This window comes from Mugil cephalus, chromosome 15 (genome assembly GCF_022458985.1).
Source record: "Mugil cephalus isolate CIBA_MC_2020 chromosome 15, CIBA_Mcephalus_1.1, whole genome shotgun sequence".
Classification (NCBI taxonomy): domain Eukaryota; kingdom Metazoa; phylum Chordata; class Actinopteri; order Mugiliformes; family Mugilidae; genus Mugil; species Mugil cephalus.
Genome location: NC_061784.1, coordinates 9,353,298 through 9,374,761, shown reverse-complemented (window position 1 = coordinate 9,374,761; position 21,464 = coordinate 9,353,298). Strand labels below are relative to the sequence as shown.

Below are 21,464 nucleotides of genomic sequence, written 5' to 3'. Positions count from 1 at the left end.
AGTGGTCTGATGAGATGATCCCACGCATTGTTTGACTTTCTGAAACAGATCCACTTGAAACTGTACAGTAGAGGGCAAGTTAATCTACTTCTCTCTTGTCCAAACCCTCCTCAGCAGTCTTCATTTTTACCTTTGCTACACCAATAGTATCTGTCCTCAAAGAGACAAACTATAGTAACACCTGCCAACATACCCAAACCTATTCCTATACACTATTTGTCTTCTTGGCTATATGTAACCATGTTGGCACTGTCATACTGATGTAGACACGTATCTTACTGCTTAGTGTCGATTTATTGAGTGATATTGAGTAGTATTGAGTTAAATGGGGTGTTCATTTTCACACAACATGTGTCAGTATTTTTGTTTTTAGTAATGTGTTGCAACTATTTTTAGAAACCCTCGTTTTCCTACAAACTCCGCGCCATTAATCCGCGCCGGTCTTTCCTCCTTCCCTGCCAACGTACAGCTCCGAACGTCACCTTCCCTCCCCTTAGCAACAGAGGCAACATGGCGGCGTCCAGTAACGCGGAGCATTCTCCGGAGGTATCGACGCCGTTAAAGATACCGAAAACCGAGGTGCCATCCCCCGAGTCGGAAGACTTGAGTGACAGCAATCAATACCACTCCGATCCCTCGACACCTAACCGCTTCTCGCCTTTGAACGTGGGCACGGGGTCCGCGGGCCGGACGGCGGCCTCGTCCTCCTCCAACAGCTTCACGGCTTGCCGAGGGATGTCGTGGACGCCGTCCGAGACTAACGCCCTCATCGCGGTGTGGGGTAACGAGAGGCTGACGGAGGCGAGGATGCAGCAGCTTGAGGTCGCCGGCACCGTGTTCTCCGGGAAGGCCCCCGGCCCTGCAATGTACGAGCGGGTGTCCAGAGCCCTGGCTGAGCTGGGATACGAGAGGACCCCGTCCCAGTGCAGGGAGAGGATGAAGGTAAGTGCTGTTGCGAGGGTGCAGCCCCGTTCATCCTCCTCCATCTTCAGGAGCTGGACCTGTGGCTTTGACTGAGTTGTCAACCGCTGTGGCTTACAAACAGAAAACATTTATTACAGTTAATATGTTCTTTTATACAATATAAAATACAATAACATACTTTAACAAACGTTCCTCATCTGATTTGTGAGCACACATGGCTTCATGGATGCAGTAATGACATAAAGAGGCGGACAGAAAAAACTCTTTGAAATTAGACAGAAATGTTATACTAGTCTATTTATTCAGGAAAATGAACCAACATTACATATCTGTGAAGTGCAACATAGTGCAATGTAAGTGCACCTTCAGGATTCCAAAATTTATTTCAGAGGCCAGACTCCAATGTCATTCACTGCCCCATTTTGGGATTTTTCACTGTCTGATATCACAACACACACAGAAGATTGTACGGGTGATGGAGCTACCCGAGCTCAGACAAAGAGTTGTCCTTATCAGGCTGGAAAAGGTTACAGATTGCCCCACAAATCTGCAATCAGACAGATGTGAACAAATTGACATTTAATACTAAAAACTTAAAACTATTACCCTTCAAAGCAGTGGTCAACCAACAAAGATGACTCCAAAAGAAAGACCCATGGAGGTCTCAAAGGAGCCCAGGGTAATTTCTAAGCAACTAAACGCCTTGCTCGCTTTGTTCATATGTTCACATACATAAATCCACCATTAGGACCAACACTGTATTCCAGCATTGAAACCTCATCTCTTCCTTGAAACATGGGGGTGGTAATGTCCTGGTGGTAATGTCAGGCCAAGCATGGCTTACCAAAATTGACGGAGCAATGAATTCTAGATTATCCTAGCAAATAAAATGTCAGGACATCTGTCCATGAGCTGAAGCTTTAGAAAAACTGTCACGCAGCAACAAACCCAACCACTCAAGTCGTTGTACAAGAGAATGGTTAACGAGAACAAAATGAATGTTTTGAAAGTAAAAGTTCTTAATTCAATGGTGATGTTGTGGAAGGAGCTGAAGCAAACAGTTAATGTGAGGAAACCCACTATCATGTCAGAACTTAAGAGGTTCTGCACTGACTGAGTAATGGGCTGAATTCCTCCAAATGACGGATCACCACTTACCGGAAACATTTATGTATTATGCTGCTGCTTACATTATATTTATGAACCCATAAAAAGAGGTGTCATAACACATCAGTAAGCGCAATTTAGAAATGAACAGTCCAAAGCAGGTTGTCATACAGTGGGTGAAATAAGTATTGAACACATCACAATTTTTCATAGTAAACTTATTTCTAAAGGTGCTACTGACATGAAATTTTCTCAAAGGCTTTTGTACAAAGTATTAAATAAATATCAGTAAGATTGTTCAATACTTTTTCCCTGTGTCATTTCACATTATTATACATAACTTAATTTCTGAACTTATTCGTTTTGGTTTCTTTCTATGTATGAATTACTTGGGTTGTTACCAACACCTGGTGAAAACGTCATGACAACAACACCTTTAGAAATATGTTTACTATGAAAAATTGTTATGTGTTCAATACTTATTTTACCCGCTGTATCTTGGCCAGTTTCTGATTCGTTTACACGCAGTAACGCATGTTCCCGGGTGATGTCACATTGGTGCAACCCTGTTCAAGTTCAAAATCTATGTGGGCCGGAGGTTAGAGAAGCATATTTGTGACTTCAAGGGTGACTGGTTGAAATGGCCTCCACGTCTGTGGTCAAGGATGAATGGGTTAAATGCGAAGAACTAATTCCTTGTATGTGTGCACATACTCGGCCAATAAAGCTGATTAAGCATTATTCTGCTTGTGGCCTAAGCTTTAAGACATGCATGAACTGCAGCATACTTCACCTTATATGCAGCTCTGACCCAATGCTTCTACTGACCGTAAAAACATATCAAATAAAGGCATAAAATATCTGAAAAGTAAACCAACTGCAACCTACATCCAGACAAATTCAGATGCAATAAAACATTTACAAGGCTAAATACAGGCATTTGTGAGAGACACCACTATGTAGAGCTGTAGAACTAGCCAATCCTTCATTTGTCCTCCCGTTCCTGACAGACGCTGCGCCGCTGCTACAGCCGTGTGAAGGAGCATGGCATAGGCAAAAGGAAGAGCAGCTACACTATAGAGCAGCTAGAGAAGGTGTTCGGTCAGGGAGGCTGGGACTCCCAGAGCTGTGCCCCTGTGCTGATCAACAGCAGTGGGTTGTATCAGGAAATGGAGTCTGACGGCAGCACTCTGGAAGATTTCTCCCAGGAGGACTGGTGCAACCAGGTGCTGGACTCAGCTTTCCAGGAGGGAGACATGGATACTGGTGAGTTGTTGTGAATTACCAAGCAGGGGACATGTAGCAGGATATGACAAAAGAATTGGAATTTGAGCTGATGATTGTCATTGTTTTTCCCTACAGAGGAAATCCAGGTGCCTAAAAACAGAGCTCTACAGATTCAAGCAGAGCTGTCAGAACAAACACAGTAAGTCGATCAGAATGAAGACCTCACTTGAATTGAAAATGTTTTTGTAAAGTTTAAGTCAAGATATTACCATTTGTTGTGATGTCTCCTAAATAAGACAGTTTTAACCAATGTGACAACAATTTTAAAGACAGGAGTTCAAATTGGGTAGTTGGAAAGTTGGCCTGGGTGCAAAGTAGTTGTAGTAACATATTTTTTGGGTCCTATAGATGCAGACTTGCGCTATTTCCTATGTTCTCAGTTTTGTTTGTATTAAAATTCCAGCTGTCTTTAGATTAAAATATTTAATCACGATTAATTGCATGATTTCCATAGTTAATCGCAAATTAATCGCATAGATGCTCAGTTTACTGTGAACTCAGTTTACATTGACAGTAAAAGGAAATACTTTAGTTCTTGTCCAGAGAAGCCTTTTTGCTGGACTTTGACTTGCCCTCTTACTGCCCTCTGCAGGGTTAACTTCGTTACTACTTCAGATTCTGCTTGCTTTCCACAGCATCACTGCTGCTTTAGTCATTTCCTGATCTCCCAAACTATGGAGGGCTCACTTTCATAATAATAACAGTCCTTGCCTGAATTAATTTATGGATGTTGTTAGAAGTAATATGTTCATAATTACATAATTAAAACAGTACTTCTCTGTATAGAATTTCAAAGAAATGCATATACAAGTTACTGGGAAATTATTTCTGGGTAGTGTATGGAAAGTTAGTGTTTTTTTTTTTTCAGCTGATAAGAATTGTGACATTGATGCATGAGTAGCTAAAGCTACATCCTCTTTCCATCATCAGCCACTAGAGTAAAAGAGGCCAGGAGACAGAGGTTGCTGTTTGCATAACTCTTTTGAACTTGTCGACATAACTTTGCCTATTATTATGTGCAGAAAAAGGGACATGATGCAGACTGTGATACGTATCCTTGAGTCAGTGCAGCTCAAATGGGAGCACTTCCAGACGTGGACCGAGTTCTCACGGCTGCACCTCTCAAACAAGCTGGCCATCTTCGGTGTGGGCTACAATACGCGCTGGCGCGAGGATGTGCGTTACCATTACGCTGAAATCAGCTCGCAAGTGCCACTGGGCAAGAGGCTCCGCGAGTACTTCAACCCAGAGAAGCCAGAGGGCCGCGTTATCATGACCAAAGTTCAGAAGATGAATTGGAAGAATGTCTACTACAAGTTCCTGGACATCACCATCAGCGAGGCACGGTGCCTGGAGTTGCACATGGAGGTGGACTGGGTCTCTGTGTGTTTGTCCAGGGCGGCAGGCTGCAGCAAAGGCACATCCCACTACCTCCTTCCAGGGGACCTCCCCAAGGCATATGGACTATACGCAATTGGCTACGAGGCAGTGCTGTCTTCTAATGATGTCACTCACTTCTCTCCCCATGCGGATAGTGAAGACCACAGTTTACATCAATGCAGTTCAGAGAACGGGGCTCAAAGTCAGTCCGACGGAGAAGCAGTAGGGCAGAGTGACCGGACTGGGGCAAAAGTCACTTACTGCTACTTAGGCATAGCTGAGGACAGGACCATACAGCAGTGTCTCTTTCAGCACTTTCAGGGCTCCGGTAAACACTACGCCCACAGCGAACCCTCCGCTGTGACACGCTTCCTGCAGGAGAACTGTCGCAGCGGCGGAACAAGTCAGGACAACGGGGAAGGTGAAGACTCACCTCGCTGTTTTGCCATTTACATAAAATTCATTGAGGTGGAGCTGGACTTCCTCTCAGCAGGCTCCCTGGTGGAATGCCTCGAAACTGCTGTCGGCTATTCCTTGAAATACAACATCAGAGACATGTCGTAACTACCACTCAGTGTTTCAGGTTCGTCATAATTAAAAATCTAACAAATGTTACAGCCATCAAGGCATCAAGAAAGTTTTCTCTGTTATAAAGCATGGATGTGTGTAAGACTCTGGCATATTTCTAGGGCTGCAACAAATGGTTATTTTGATTATAGAGTCATTTGCTAATTATATTCCCAGTGAATTTTGACTGCAAAATGACTATCGCAAGTAAAATGTGCCCAGTGTAATCCCCCTAAGATGAGAAGATGTATTCAAGTTGCTTGATTGAACATTTAACATTTAAAATGCAAAAAGTCTTATGTTAACAATCAGATTTTGGAAATCTTGCATGATACGAATATTAGCACTAACTACCAGCCAAAATCTGGCAACACATTTAATGGCTGGTACATTTCAGACAAAAATATTATGATTTTTTATCAGATCGCTGATGATTTTGAACATTTCTTTTTTGCCAGTGACTCGTCGACGTTCACATGTTTGTGACTCTCGCACCCCTCTGACCTTCATTAAGCCCAAAAAGAATGATAATTCACAATATTTGCAAATATATTGTGTACAATTGTGGCAGCTTCAAGCTTAAACTATTAGCTACGCCATCCAAGACGTATGTACTTGTAATTTTAGGCTAATGTGCACTACAAAGGTTCTGCTGCTTGGTTTAGTGTAAATAAATATTGCCTCATCAGGGAGCGTGGGGTTGGCAAGGTGACTACTGCAGTATGCATCCGTCTACCTCAGTAGGATGTAGCAAACAAGGCAGTGTGGGGACCACGGTGTGTATTTATTCTGAAACTGCCTTCATTTTGACTGTTGATGTCTGGACCTGAACTCACTAAGATTCAATGGCGGATTTACGCCTTACGTTTTGCACGGCATGCAGCTAGGGATGCTTCCATGACAGATACGGACAAAGAATCAGTGTTCGCTAGCACAGTGCAGATGATATTGCCCTTTGTGTACGCCAGTGTTTCAATATGGAATAGAAAGTGTTTATACCGACAATTTCTGGTGGTATCATGACGTCTAGTCGAGAAGCTCGGATAAATGTTGACTTCATCTTATCCACTATCCCCAGTACTCACGGCATGTACAGTGGCTAAGCTACCATGGAAAACAACTCTAATCTCTGCCACCTGCTAATTATCAGCAACCATACGTTGCGCCCATACGACCTGCTGGCACGACCAAATGGAGCACGCTTTTTAAGCTGTGTATATAGCTCTACTGCTGACTCATGCATTGTCCCTTGTTGGTCTAATGCACACTGAAATGTTCATGTACACCGATCAGGCATAACATTATGACCACTGTCAGTAGAAGTTAACAACATCGACCATGTTGTGAGAATACAGAATTTTGGATCTGGCATCCTTTCATGTGGATGTTACTTAGGGTTAGGGTTAGGCGTTAGTGCCACACACCTGGACCAGACCAAGTACCCCCTACCCCATAGCAATGACATTCCTTAATGGTAGCAACCATCCCCAGCAGGGTGCAGTCTGACACACACAAAAACAGTTGAGAAACAGCTAAAAAATCTGTGGGATGATCCGTAGAGGCCCCTCCCCTCCATCCATAGGATCCGAAATCCACCACTATAACAACATTCTGTTGCCAGATGCCTCAGAAGGCCCATGTCCATTCTCCTGATGAGTCACAGCTGATTTGGAGTAATAAAAGAGGCCTACACAATATTAGGAAGATGGTCATAATGTTGTGTCATAGAAGTGTGTGGGATGTTGCTCCAGAAGGACAAAAATCTTTTTTTCTACAACACCAAGTTTTGTTGTTGCTGGATATTCCAAGATAGTCAGACCACTAAGACACTAAATTTAGATGAATTTGTGCCCTGGTATCAGCCAAAATGATAATCAAACGATAATACAGAGGAATGTAAATATATACTGTGAGTCAGTGTGTTTTGTGCGTATGGTCAGTAGTTTGGGGCATCTCTAGCTGCAGCCATGGAGTTGTGGGTACGTGCAAACGGACAACACGGACTGTATTGATGAGATACTAGCACCTCCCTCATACTGGTATTCCAAATACAATACACCCAAAACCTTGCCTGTGTTTGTGATCATCTGTTTGCTTACTGTTAACCAGACACAGGAGCTCTGATCTAGAACTCCTAGTCAGGCCAAGACTATAAATAGACTGCGAATGGTCGATTCATCCTTGACCTTGAATCTAACTAAATCATTTATGAACGTGATTCCTGAGGTTATGTGCAATGTGCCAGGAAGGGACCGTGTAGAAAAGAAACAAGGGGTACGTCCATACTGAATCTATGTATATTAAATCTACCTTATATGACTATAATATATGAATATATTTAAGAATATCAATGTTCTTGAGCATTCCGGCTTTTGCAAACTTGCAATGTTCATTTGTTTGGGTATACAGTATATAAAGATAAATATGATATTTTCTATTTTATTGGTTGAGACCATGTCTGGTATGTGATTGTTTCAAAGTCACGTCTTGTATGTTTACATGTTTAAAAAACAATAAACAGTGCACTCAGTGTCGTTTGACACAAAAGGAAAACGTGTCAGTGTGTGTTAGTTTGAGCTTTAGCTGGTGCAGTACCTGGAGGCCGCGAAGGGACAAGAGGTTTTTATTGTTACTCCAACCCAGGTGTAGTATAAAGTAAAGTGAAACAACGTTCATTCTAGGGCCTACACGCAACCAACACTACACGCAACCAACACAGATTTGACGTCATATTAACAAAATCTGATGAATCAGGTGTAGATTAATAGACACTGCTCAAATAAAGTAAAGGAACACTTGAGAAAAACACATCGGATCTCAAGGAGGAAAAAAATCCTCATGCTGGATACGGCCCCTTGTGTCAGGATTTGATACTGCAGTAAAAGGTTATCCTTTATTTTTTTGATCAGTGTATGTTCTGTACATATATCCAAGTAGAAGGATTTTCTATCATGTAAAAACGATATCCATGTTTAGAGAAAGTTAGCCGGGTGACTGCTGATTTTTTTGTTTTCTTATATTGATGGGATTAAATATTAGTGGGCACTTGGCTCAAGAGCTCTTTAAAGAACAAACATGGGATACTATTCGTTATATTGTCATCTATTACACAAGTTAAAGGTCTGCAGTTGTTTATATCTGCAGTATTTGCATTTGGAAGTGGTGACTCACGACATGTGAGAGCAATGCAGGTGAAAGGTAAGTTAATATCTGCCATACTAAGTATTAGAAATTAACATTTGATGTATTGTTATGTTAGTCTTTACATTGGCGGACTGTGTATACGATACATGATTTGAAATGGGTAGTCCACTGTGTAATTTGTCATATAAATCGATCTACGGCGAGTAGCAAAATCAGTGCGCGTTCAGATGAGGAAGATGTTGTTCCGCAATCTGGCCAGGAGGTGGCCACATTGAGCCACTGCCGAAAATCTCCACACGGCGCTAATGACAGTCATCTCTGTCACTGAGAAATAAAAGATTTTGAGGCCTGTTTAGAAAGGCAGTAATCGAATGAAACAGCTGTGGACTAATGGTTTTAAGGAGACAAAGCAATAACTGACAATGTGTCTGTACGTGATGATTATATAAGAGAACAGTGCCTCTGACTTCCTTCGTCATCTATACACTATGACCACTATACACTATACACAAATATTGTGTATATTTGGATATTAGTAATACATGTTATGCACACAATTACACAAAACAAGGTATCCACCCTCCTTTGTTATAGTTAATAAGTGCTATTACATATTACCTTTCATTAATTTATTTACAGACTCAGTGACAGGTATTACACATTACACAAGTGTTTCATGGTGCTCTGTTGTTTTGTATTTGTACCTAATGAATGTGTAATGAGATATGGGCACAGCAAACAAAGATTAGTCCCCTGCCAAAAGCCAAGAAGACGATGCTGTAAATCTAGAAGTACTGAAGCGTGGCCCGAGGCCGGTCAGAACGTCCCCTGCACCGTGCTCACCCTGTTTGTCTGCTTTTGCTGTGTGTGGCCAGAAGAAAGAGGACACGTCCATGATTGGTAAGCAGGTCTCTAGTCTTTAAAACAAATCTACAGTATCTAGGGCAGCCGTGATGATAACTGCTATAAGCCAGTGATACTGGCCGGTTTATGTGGATCTCGTGCATCTTCACTATAGAGTGTAATCTGACATAATCTGATCATGAGATAACAATTGATTCTCGCACCGAGGTCCTGTTCGTCCAGGTTATTCCGAGATACAGCCTAAAATGGATTGAGTGATACAGTTGACATGTCAGGCGTATTATATAGGATTGTCCGGCTGGAATGCAGCAGAGCGTGTGGTGAATGACTAAACATCTACATGACTGGTGAAATTCCACAGCTTTCTCCACAGCCCACAGGGAGCGCCCGTCCTGACTCCTCTGAGTGGCCATAGTAAACATAATTATGATTTAATGCATTGTACTTACACGAGGGCTGGCACTTATGAAATATTAAACTGCTGTTCTTCAGGTTTAGAATCGGTGTAGACGTTTCAGTGGGGATGTGTATGCAACACCGTGGTGCTCCAGCACAGTCAATTTATAGTCTCGCTTTAATATGTTTTTTATTTTTTTTTTCTCTTGCGTGGTCATCTCTCTTTACTCCTCCTGACAGACAGCTGCACCTTAATCTGAAGAGCAAGTCAGCTCAGTCAGCTCTAAGCCACATGTGAGCTCATTTGCACCAAATCCCAAGAAATATTGAGTAGCCAAGTCTCCAATTACTTCTGAATCCTTGCAGTTTGGCTTCAGTGTGTCAAAGGTGATACTCGGAGTTATTTCTACACTGGTGGGGTGGTAGTCAGTATAATGCTGAGATTTAACTGTTAAATGAGGAGATGCAGTAGCATTATTGTATATCCAGCTGATTATGCTGATTATACTTCTGAGCTGTACATACACTGATCAGGCATAACATTATGACCACCTGCCTAATATTGTGTAGGTCTCCCTTTTGCCTCCAAAACAGGAGTGACTCATCAGAGAATGGACATGGGATCACTGATAGCAACTGTAATAATCGTTTTCTCAGGTATAAAGTAACTTTATAATAGTATCTGGTTGACAATTTTTGAGGCAGATGTGGAGACGACATGGACATAGTGATGTGTCAGTTTTGAGAAAGCAAACTGAAATGACAACAGAAGAACGGAAAAAGGTTTCATGTGTTTTCGGTTGGGTAATTTAACGAGCCATATGTTCGGCCTGTGGGTGTCAGGTTTGTTCATAATTCGATGAGACTTTGCTTTGTCAGTTTTTATTTGCAATACACTCCGGAATCCAGCATTAACCTCCGTGTCCTGCTCAAATTATTTTTGCTTCTTAACAAGAGCAGGCTTATTTTGACAGTGTTTGCCTGAACGCTGTAGATTTCAGCCGGAGGCCCAGATGCAGTTTACCACAACACATGAAAATCTCATCCCCCACAAGGATTGGACCTTGTTTCTTTGGATTTAATCAAAGCAATAACCCCTGTTCACCTCTCATAATTGAGCAGTCCGCCTGCATTAGCCTCACCGTTGTTGCTGAGGCAACTGGGCAACCTTTGAAAATGAAATAAGGGGGTCTGACCACCTCAGAGAGCATAGGTCAGTCCAGATTTTTACATCAGGGTGGTGAGCTCACCTTGGGATTTCACGTCAAGCTGAGTCCATTCTGTTTCTGTGCTTTCAAACCACACCTCCTCACACATGATAGAACAGCAACTGAAGATTTTCATGAGGCACCAAGGGGAAAGGAAAGCTAGATGGTGCTTTAGTTGTGAGGGTTTGGAAATGTGCGTATTGCCAAAAAAGCTTAAGATAGGATTTTTCAAATTGGCAAGTTGCACTCAGCTACACTGCTGGGACGCCTTTACTTTTGCTTTTTATTTGATTGAAATGCAAATTCAGGGTATAACACCTCAGCTGTGCTTGCAGCATCTGACAAAATAGTTTTAGAATTAAATATTTATTTTTTTTGTTTTATTTTTGAGAGAGGGTAGGCCTGACTGAGACTTCTCGATTCTGACACAATCTCGCAATTCTCCAATCTCCATTCACAGATACATGTAATTGGTTATAAATTCCGCTTCCTACAGGTTCTAGGCTACATTGGCTACTGAAAAATAACGAGCCAAGTCACAGTAGGCCTGTGAACTAGTGGGCCAGCTGGGCACCAATTGGGCATACCAAACCAAAGAATGCATTAAGTGTGTTAGATCCCCAAGTATCAGTAAATCAGCTTCTCCATTTAGATAGGGTTATGGCTTCACGTCAGCAGAGTATTGTCTCAACTGAACTCAGTAATAGCACTACTCAAGCTGAAATAATAACCTTAACCCTAACCCTAACACACCTGGCTCCTAACCACCCTTCATCCTGATATCTGCCCCACTTCTACTCGTCCTCGTTACCGCCAGGTCAGGGAGGCTTCCCGCAGCAAAAATGAAAAGCCTAGGCTTAAAGTCTTAGGGACATGAAATTGTTTTAAGTGGATCAATATAAGTAAGTAAATCAATCAAATAATCAGAAATTGAATAATTGTTGTAAAATAAATTTTAAATCATTATTGAAAATCAGAATTATGATGGCAAAAGAACAAATTATGAGCAAAAATGTATAATAAAATACTCTACTACTTGGAGTCGCCCCAAAATGTCAGCCACTGTGTCAGTCTTATTGTATTCGGCTTTTACTGCTGTACCTAAAAAGCCAAATACCACTTGGTGATTCTGCCTTAATCCACACTTGCTGTCCATCATGCAGTGTCATCTTGCTATCCAGGTGCGGCTTCTTATCATCAGAGCCCCTCCTTACGTCCTGTGATGAAAACGGATGCTGATTCAGCTCCTCAGCGGGTGAGGTTCTTTCGTTGTGGTTGTGGTTTTTATCCCATTTCTCGATCCTTACAAAAACAACTCCTCATCTGAACGAAACGGTCTTTGTTTCCAAAATCGTCAGACACCTGGAACCCCAAATAATTAATTCGCATTCGCCCAAACTGGCACTTTTTCTACCTCAGTTTAAGCCCTGCTGCTGTGAGTCTTTCGATGATCTTCTGCAGGATATCCAGGTGCTGCTACTCCGTATCATCACGGGATGAACATGTTGTCCATGAAGATAGTAGCCCTTCAAATATATCCCTGACAGCCGATTGAAAAACATTAAGAGAGTCCTTATGTCCCTGTGGAAGTCTTTCCCACATGTAGGCTCTTCCTTTGTGTGTGAAGGCTGTCTTCCCTTGCAATCCTCGGGCCGGGCGAAGAGAGCAAATCCATAAGTCTGCACAGGATTTATAGGGCTTCAGCCTCAGGGTCTTCAGAATTCCCTGTGGGTTGATGAGACATGCTCGGTTGGCGACAAACCTCTGGCTTCTTCACTGATGGATGCTCTCCTCCTTCTATGGTATGAATGCACTTGATCCCTAGACCACCATAGTCATTTTTAAATCTTGCAACATTTGCTCCGGAGATGATCTCTCTCAACTGTTATTTCGCCTCTGGAGAAAGATCACTCTTCTGGATTTTCTGTTCTGTCACCGCCGGAATATCCACAGACTTATGAGACTCTGATGGTTGGACCCTGAACTGCAGGCAACCAGGTAACCAGGTGTGCCTGTAGGACCTTCAGTCACTCCTCAACTCTTTCATGGTGGCATCCCTCCACGTCCACTATGGTTACCAAGCTGTACGACTTCAATGTCGACTTTTTAAGCACGGTTCAGGGTGACTTGAGCTTTCATGTCCATTACCCCTTCTTCCCTCCATCAGCCACCAGCTGGTGGGCTGCTCAGGGAGCGTCCTTCTGCTCCAGAGTTAACTTTTTGTATTCCTCTTGTTAGATCCCACAGGTACAGGTAAAACAGCTTCTCCGTTTATACAGGGTTATGGCTTCACGTCAGCAGAGTATTACCCCACCTGAATTCAATGATAGCACTACTCAAGCTGTAGGCGGGGTAACTCGCCTGGTTTCTGACCACCTTTAATCCTGACTCCTCACATCCTCCAGAACCGCCAATCAGGGAGGCTGCCCGCAGCTTGGCCCGAAGTTGAGTCACGTCAGTTGTGGTGGCTTACCATTAATGGATCTGTGCACTTGGCACGTGCCAGGTTATAATTGAAAGGCTAGGCTGAAAGTCCTAGGGACATAAAATAGTTTTAAGTGGAGCTAGGTGTCGGAGCTACCATTAAAGTTGCCTATAGTTTTACTGTCATGAGGCTATTTGGTACCAATAAAAAAGGGGAAATAATTATCAACAAAATTCTTCTGACTTTTAGAGTCAAATTTTATTTGCAGGTTCAGCTTTAGCAGATGCAGCAGCTCAAAAATCAATCAAACCAAAATCAGATATTTGTCATAATAGTAAAAATAAATCAAATAATCAGTCAAATTATTGGTAACTTTTCCACTAACTGTGTGTTTGGACATATCCTGACCTGTCCCCACGCCTGTGGGCCTTTCAGTTCCCCCTTTTTGCCCCTCTGCCTGACAGCTGTATCGTGGTTTTCTTATTCTGCTCCGGATGATTTAACAATCATTAGTTACATCTCTTCAGCTACTATTCATCTTACATCCTGTGTGTAATATGCATTCATTGAGAATCAACACATTTAATCAAAATTACTTAAAATCATAAAAATCATTCTTTAAAAATTCATCAATTCAAGTTCCGATCACACATGTAGTACCGTGCTTTAGGTTGTTGGTTAACCGAGATCTCAACTGACTTGATATTCTGGAAGGAGGTACCCGGTCTTCTTGCCACTGGGCTTACCCACAGGAGGTCTCTGGTCCGATGGTCTGCTGCTAGGTGTGTTATTTGGAGGACCTCAGGGACCCCAAGTTAGTTCCCCCTTTTGCTCCACTCCTCAGCCAGGTGTTTCCTGTTTTTCTCACATGCTCTTAATTTCTTAATTACTAAATACATTCCTTCACTTATTTCATCATCTTATTTCTACCCAGAATCAACATGATACTGTTTTAAAATCTTAATTAAATCAAGTCCTGATTCCGCATATACTACCTCTGTTTCAGAGAGCTGGTCAACTGAGATCTCAACCCACTTGACAAGACATAACACCAACAAACAATAAATTAAAATATTTAAAGCTATGTGTATTGCACATGTAATCACATAGTACTGTACATGGTTAAAAAAAATATAAAAAGCAAAACTTGAGTTTCACTTTTCTCACTTTGTCTTTATCAAATCTTATTTTATAAAAAAAAAATGTTCTTTTCTATTTATATTGTTATTTCTTGTGAGAAGATAATATACTAATATAATAAGAAGAACTAGCTAGCCTGAACTAGCTTTCAGGCTAGTTTATGGTGACTGCTAGCTTCAGCTTAAGTTAATTTCACCACTATTAGGTGTTCCAACACCTTCAAATGTGAGTTTCATCAACACAAAACAAAACAACTAACAACAAACAACTACCTAGCTTAGCATACCAACAGTATCTACTACAACAAGTATACATGAAGCGAAGAAACTGTGGTGGGTAGTAAGTAATTTTATCTTTAAAACCTATTTTCCCTCACACAGAATATAGCTACCTAGATTTTTTAAATGTGTTGCATAATAAATAATTAGCATGAAGCCTGGTCTACACAATTAAAACATTACAACTTCTATGTTCAAACTATGAAAACCCATTTTCCTCTCCTTGAATGTTTACCTTTATGAGGAAAGTTTGTGTTTGTCTAAATGTAGCATTGGTCTATTAAATTATGTATGAAAATGCGAATTAAAGATTTTTATGCCGCTGTCCTGTAAGATACAGAGGAGGAGAACAACCTTTGTCCCCAACCTTACTCCTTCTGAACTCTAAGGGTGTTACAACAACTTAAGATTTACACTTTGTGCAATACTCTCCCGTGTGCAATATCACTGTGCCACTTTTCTGCTATTTTACATTGATTACATTTTTTTTAAATACACAATATGTTGCTTTTGCTCACGCACCTTTGTATATTTCTTCTCTTGCCTTAATTGCCCGTCGGGAATAAATAAAGTTTTTTTTTCTGATTCTGATTCCGCACATGACTGAATCAGAGAAACAGGTGTAACGATGTCAAGTTGTAGTAAATGTACAAGGGCGCACCGGATGTGGCAACAAAAATAAAGCCTGACTTCATGAGGCACCACTTTCACTAAGCGCGTTCGCAATTAGGTTGTCTTATTTTGAATATGATGGCCGGAAATAGACTTAACAATTAAATTAACTTTATAGAAACGTCTCTCTCTCTCTCTCTCTCTCTCTCTCTCTCTCTCTCTCTCTCTCTCTCTCTCTCTCTCTCTCTCTCTCTCTCTCTCTCTCTCTCTCTCTTTGGAAAGGACACGGGATGTCAACTTGCTCCAGAGTTGTACTCGACACCGTCTCGGAGAGGAGGGGATCGTAGATGCAGCCGAGCGTTACGCGCAGGGAAAGAGTCGCCGTGGACCTTCAGTGATTATATAGCGGTGATCCCGTTCGAGGCACACAACACTTCACTTTATTATTCCCACCTCTCCGCAAAGTCAGAAAAGAAGAATCCTGCGGCGCTGGGGAAAGGCGACTTCCGTACCCTTCTCACCTGAGGTGTCCCCTTACCTCCACCTGGCTGGGGGACTGAAGGAAAAGCACCTGACAGACTCGAAGGGCTCTGCCTGGGGCCACGCGAGAGCTCACTTATAAAGAGGAGACGGACATCATCAACCATGGAGGTCTGCGCTAGTTCCAGGAAACTTACTTGGCTTTCTGTCGCCTTTCTGTGGGGTATCTCAGGTGAGTAAAAGAGCCTCCTTTTCTCTCTGTTAAATTATGCAAATGTCATAGAAGCTGCTCAACACCGTTCTTGACACTCAAACCACATTTTCATCTCGAGTCTTGACAAATCACATTAATAGTCTTCAGGAAAAGCTACACATTTCCTCCCATTTTTAGATCTTTTTTCCCCCCCCTGTATTTTTATTTATTTATTTTTTTCACGTTTCTCGCTCAAATCTAGCCGTAATTAGTTGTAATCTGAACCGCTTAACCCGGTTCTCTCCACGCTATATGTTCCCGAAGACGAGGGTCTGGGTTTAAAGCTGAAACACCTGTTTGTTTGTTTTTTCACAGGATTTGAAACAAGTGTGTTACACATGATTATGTCTTTCAGGGAAGAATAATCCCTTTATAGCTGCTGCGACGTTGGCTAAGCCCTCACTCTCTCTAGCAATGCATTAAACTCCTACTTTCGCTGATAGCTGTACAGTGCATGCAGCCTACTTTCCCCCCATGCCATCTCTTTGATTTGAGAAATTGGGGCACAGTGCAGCTGCATGAGTATTTTGCAAACGTTTTTTTTTTCTTAAAAAAAAGGCAAGTTGTTAATGATTAATTCAGGTAAAAGGAGAAAATCATTGTCGCAGGATGATATTTCAAATGATATGTTTCCTTTAAGTGAGTTTTTTTGTTTTACTAGACTGACTGGAGGTCATAATAAGGATTCGGATTTAACGGACAAACTCATTCTCCTTACATTGCACAGGATTGCTCTGTATCCATCTGCTCATGAATTTTGCAGACTAGATTGTCGTCATGACATGGTGTGGCATGCCTCAAACATGTCGTTCAAAATCTCTTCATGGGCGCTTCTCACCGAGCACCGCCCTCTCATATGGAAAAAACAGGAAATATTCATTTAAGTTCGGGAGCTCCATCTGCTTCAGGTGAATGTCTGTCAGTTGGTTGAGTTTCTTTCGGTGTGTGAGACAAGGCAGCAAGCAGGAGCTCAGAAAGCCCATGTGTGTTTTTCCAGCGCTGTTGCCAAAACAATCACATGTCCTGACACTGGCAATCTCAGGCTCCCTTGTAAGTCCCTGTGGGAGGAGTGTTACCTGAGAAATACCCCCAGAATGACTGCTGCTGACCAATCTGGGGTTTTAACAGCACGCTGTGATTCAGTGTCACAGGACAACAGGACGATGTGTCCATGACATCCGCCCTTGACCTCAGCGTTTGACTCACCATCAGTCGCCTGCAGGTGTGTCCTGAAAACACGCAGCGGTCAAGATACAGGGAGGAAATGTGCATGAACGGAAGCCTGCCGCAACAGGAAAACGCCATGCTCCTTGAGTCCCTGAGTGAAGAGCAGGAAGGGAGTCCTCTCACAAACAAGCGTAGCGTAAGAGCCTGTTACTCAAAAGTTAAAAACCTGAGAAGTGGAGAACGTCATCGGACTCGGGAACAGTTGACGACTGAATGGGTTTACGTTAAACATGAACAGACCAAAAAACAAAAGACAACTACAAGTGGCATTTAGCGTTATTCGCTTCATTCTCCGCTGTTGGACGTCTCCACTTGTCTACATGCTCAGTATATGGGGAGATACCAGATGTAGTTTATCAGTTAACTTCATTAAGAGTCCCTTGAAGCAACACCAGTGAACCTTTACATTTGTACATAGTATTACTAATCTTCTGTCTCTGTTTGTAACATTAAACGGGCTCCGTGATGTTAAGATCAGGGCTCTTCTTCATCGTTTGGCTGAAGATACTGTAGTTCTTTGTGACTGTTCTTGTTATTGTCTTGCTACACAAGGAATTTTGGATCCCTTACTTTTGTATTTTTAAGCAAAACTGACTTGAAAATTGTTTCAGTATTTAGGATTGCTGGTGAGAAAAAAAACAACGTGCCACCCTAGACTCTAGGATATGATCTATAAAGACCATAACACTGTCCTGTCTTAAAAAAACAAACAAAAAAAAACAAATAATTACCTGCCAACCGGACAGAAATTCATGCATGAGATGTATGCTGTGTCCTGATAGGAAGAAACTAGTTTCATACATACTGGTTGATGCTGGAACAGCTGAATAATGTGAGGTGACTTCAGCTGTGTATAATCAGGTTTGCCCAAATGGCATATGAAATATCGTCCTTTGTTTAATTCAATGCTACTGTTAACGGTGCATCTCAATCATCATAAAGCCATTAAGATTCTGTGTTAGCTAATCACGTTACATTAGATTAGATTGCGTTCAAACGCTGGCGTGCCTTATTATTATTTTCTATTTTCTGAAATGAATTTGCCTTGTCATTTGTGCTGATGTAAGTCGATCACATTCAGGGAGAGTTTAACCTTTCGCTGGTATTATTTTACACTTTCCACTAAATGTCTGCAGGACGTCATATGTATTTAGTTGGTTTTAATCACGTTGTTAGTAATACCTATGATTTTGCCTGGACGACAGTAGGACGGTTAGAGTGATTGGTGGTGGCCCCCGAATGGAGATCTGGAGTCCTGGCATTGGCCCTGGGTTGTAGTGGCGCATTTACATGAGCGTCCGCGGTCATCTTGAAGATAGATGTCCCTTATCTAAGGCCAGCGTTCGTGGCGGCGATGTATTAGCCGTGCCTTATCTCTCCACATCGTACCGCTGTACGATTACTCTTGTATTCCGGACACACCATCTGGCACAGGAACGTCTTCATTTGCGTTCCAGGTGTGCCCTACAATGGACTTTACTTATTTAACAAGGTCAATCCTTACAAGCTTCAAAAGACTCCATTGGGGGGGAGGGGTGACCACTGCCGCTGTGAATTTCTGCAGATACTGACAGTGGTTTATAGTGAACGAGAGGGTTGCGAGCTTTATTTTTAGTAACAGAATTATTTTAACACAGGACCACAACGGACACTAAGATATCAGCAGTTGAAGCTTGGACATACTCTATGAATGACAATTAAACAGCACTGATTGGTTTTGTCTTCCGGTACCAATTGTTTAACTGACAACGCTTCAATCCAAAATACACATTTTATCCTTGTGAAAAGGACGGCCACGGAATGCAGTTCGTTCAACTTACAACTGTGGCCTTATCTCTAATTGCCTATTTCTTAGAATAATACCAAATGGACGTGCAAAGCCCCTTTTCCTTTGAGCTGGGATTACAGCAGTTTGAAGTCGTGCCCCTCATGCGTTGCGTCCCCAGCAACTGGTGCAATTTTGATTTGAGGTCGGAGATTGAGAGATTTATCGGCGCACAACGACATGGACATACAATAGTGCGCCTGTTTCTTCTCCGACGAGGCAGTTTGATGTCCAATTGTTGGTCTCTGCAAATACGCCTGTGCCCCTTGTAATCCTGTGTATTTACACCCACTGGCACTGTACGAGGACCGGGAGAGCGAGAACCTGAAAAGAGATTAGTGCAGGTTCAAATCCCACAGTGATGGGAAAAAAGAGGGCCATCTCTGTGCAGGAGACATGGTACTCATATCTGAAAAACACGGTACCGCACTTCTTCATTATATTCCTGGGAATATAATACAGTCGGTACCTGTGGCACAGGCATGAAAAAGCATGAAATTGTGGTCATTTCACAAGTCTTTATTGAAATATATTTAGTTTCTTGTCTTTTTTTATGTCTGTTTGGGATCATTTTGCTTCTCTTTGTGGTCTGAAATGTTAATGGTCACTTCAGGCATGGACCCCGGCATTTAGATTTGAACGACAGAGCCTCTGTCACTCTGAAAGCACTGCAATTAAGCCTGGGGTCATATAAACACCTTCATCTAATTATATTACCTTAATTAAAGTCACATTGGCGGGATTAATGAATGTGGAGCAGTGCAATATTAGCTGCACTTTAACGAGTGCTGTGACCTCTAAAGCTCATGTTCAGGCCAACCCTCAGGTCTTGAGGCGGTGCAACTCCCGGCCCACATTCACCGAGTTACTACTATTTTTAAGTGTATACAAACGTTCACATCTGCAGTCTCAGCATGACTTGCACTGTGGAAAGCGACTCTGGAGTAACGCGACTAGCTGCGTACGACGATGTGTGAATATGTTGGGGACGTTTCTATGAATTATGGAATTTATTCTCAGAGCGATTACAGGGATCGGCAATTACGTGACTGCGTACTGGTAAACTCAGACAGTCTCAGTGCCGGTGATGACATGTACACTGTATAGTGGGAGGGGGGGTTGTGTCTGTCATAGGTTTTATGTGACGTCTCATCTCCATCCATGGACCCAGAAGGAAGAGGGCCTCCTCTCAGGGGTCATGAGAAAAGTACTGGGCGACTTTCCCAAAGTTTGGCCCTGGCTTGGGGACTCTTAAAGGCACAGACACGCACTCTACTTCATGTCATCTTCCTGCTCCTTTTTCCCATCTCTCCCTCTCCCCCCTCCCCTTCATTATTTCTTGAAACATGGAGAAAGAAAACAGCGGCCTACACACAGACCGAAGCGTTGTTTATGGCTGTTGATATTTTTACACTGTGAGTGATTTATGCCTGGAAAGATGCCTTCGAGTCTGAATAGAAATGTGTTACAGACAGTAAAACATAGTTTTGTGTATTGTTTTGCATACAGGCTACATAAACAGAGTTAACCCCAGCTGTTGTTTGCTTTTGGCAATTCACTGACATTAATAGTTTCGGCCCCGGTAGACCAGTGCATATAAATACAGGACATGTAGTTTATTTATAGAGACTTTATCTTGATTTTTTTATAGGGTCTGTCCCAAGTCATAATAATGACATGTGCTGCTGAATTGCACACACGATGCAGACTGCAGTGTCAGCCTGTTACCCACCCATTAAATCAGGGTTGCCTGTGACGATACCACAGCCGGGCTTTGACAGCACACTGGCTAATGACTATTTACAACTAAGGGAGCCACAGGAGGCTTATCAGGTGGTTTTTAAGAGTCTGGCTGCTTTGCTGGTTATTCAGTTCTACAGACTCACATTCACACTGGTGGTATAAAAAAGCCTTTAATCCTATATGCCTTCTGGACAGAGTGTAGCAATAACACTTAACTAATCATTAACTAGGTCATTAACATAGAAACTACTGAGTGTAGAAGGATCCCAGTTACAGAATAACGGTTTTGAGAATTGCGTTCTGTCCAGTGTATGTCCAGTGTGTCCACCACGAACAAACTTTACACTAACACTAGTAATAACACAAGTATCCATACTTTGTACCATAGTGGCACCAGTGCTGATGCTAATGGTAATAACCGGACTGAAAAGCAAAGCAGATTTTTAATTAGCTTTAGCTCTGTTACTGTGCTGACGCTACAGGCGATGTCACGTCAGTTTTTCACCTGCATGGATGGAAGTGAACCATCAAAATGCCTGTTTGAATTATCAACAGAGGTTACACCTCGAATCCGACGCCACATAGCATTTTTTTTTTTTAAAAA

At 42.2% G+C, this 21,464-nt stretch overlaps 2 protein-coding genes across 2 annotated transcripts in view; both read left to right on the top strand.

Annotated features, from left to right (window-relative positions):
* The first annotated feature begins 469 nt into the window (after positions 1 to 469).
* Positions 470 to 7,805, top strand: LOC125020718 (myb/SANT-like DNA-binding domain-containing protein 2). Its single transcript, XM_047606180.1, has 4 exons — positions 470 to 942; positions 3,042 to 3,297; positions 3,394 to 3,457; positions 4,341 to 7,805. Exons 1-4 carry the CDS (start codon positions 511 to 513, stop codon positions 5,260 to 5,262), a joined length of 1,674 nt encoding a protein of 557 aa, XP_047462136.1. The 5' UTR covers positions 470 to 510; the 3' UTR covers positions 5,263 to 7,805.
* A 7,821-nt stretch (positions 7,806 to 15,626) lies between these two features.
* Positions 15,627 to 21,464, top strand: part of esama (endothelial cell adhesion molecule a) — a 53,204-nt gene continuing 47,366 nt past the window's right edge. Inside the window, exon 1 of the mRNA XM_047606989.1 lies at positions 15,627 to 16,044. Within this exon, the coding sequence (XP_047462945.1) occupies positions 15,978 to 16,044 (67 nt within the window). The 5' untranslated portion in view covers positions 15,627 to 15,977. The remainder of the gene's footprint in view (positions 16,045 to 21,464) is intronic.

Excerpts from the sequence above, each read along its gene's own strand:
- LOC125020718 (XM_047606180.1), top strand. The coding sequence starts at position 511 with ATGGCGGCGTCCAGTAACGCGGAGCATTCTCCGGAGGTATCGACGCCG. Across the intron at positions 943-3,041 it reads AGTGCAGGGAGAGGATGAAG|ACGCTGCGCCGCTGCTACAG; the intron begins GTAAGTGCTGTT and ends CGTTCCTGACAG. Across the intron at positions 3,458-4,340 it reads GAGCTGTCAGAACAAACACA|AAAAAGGGACATGATGCAGA; the intron begins GTAAGTCGATCA and ends TATTATGTGCAG.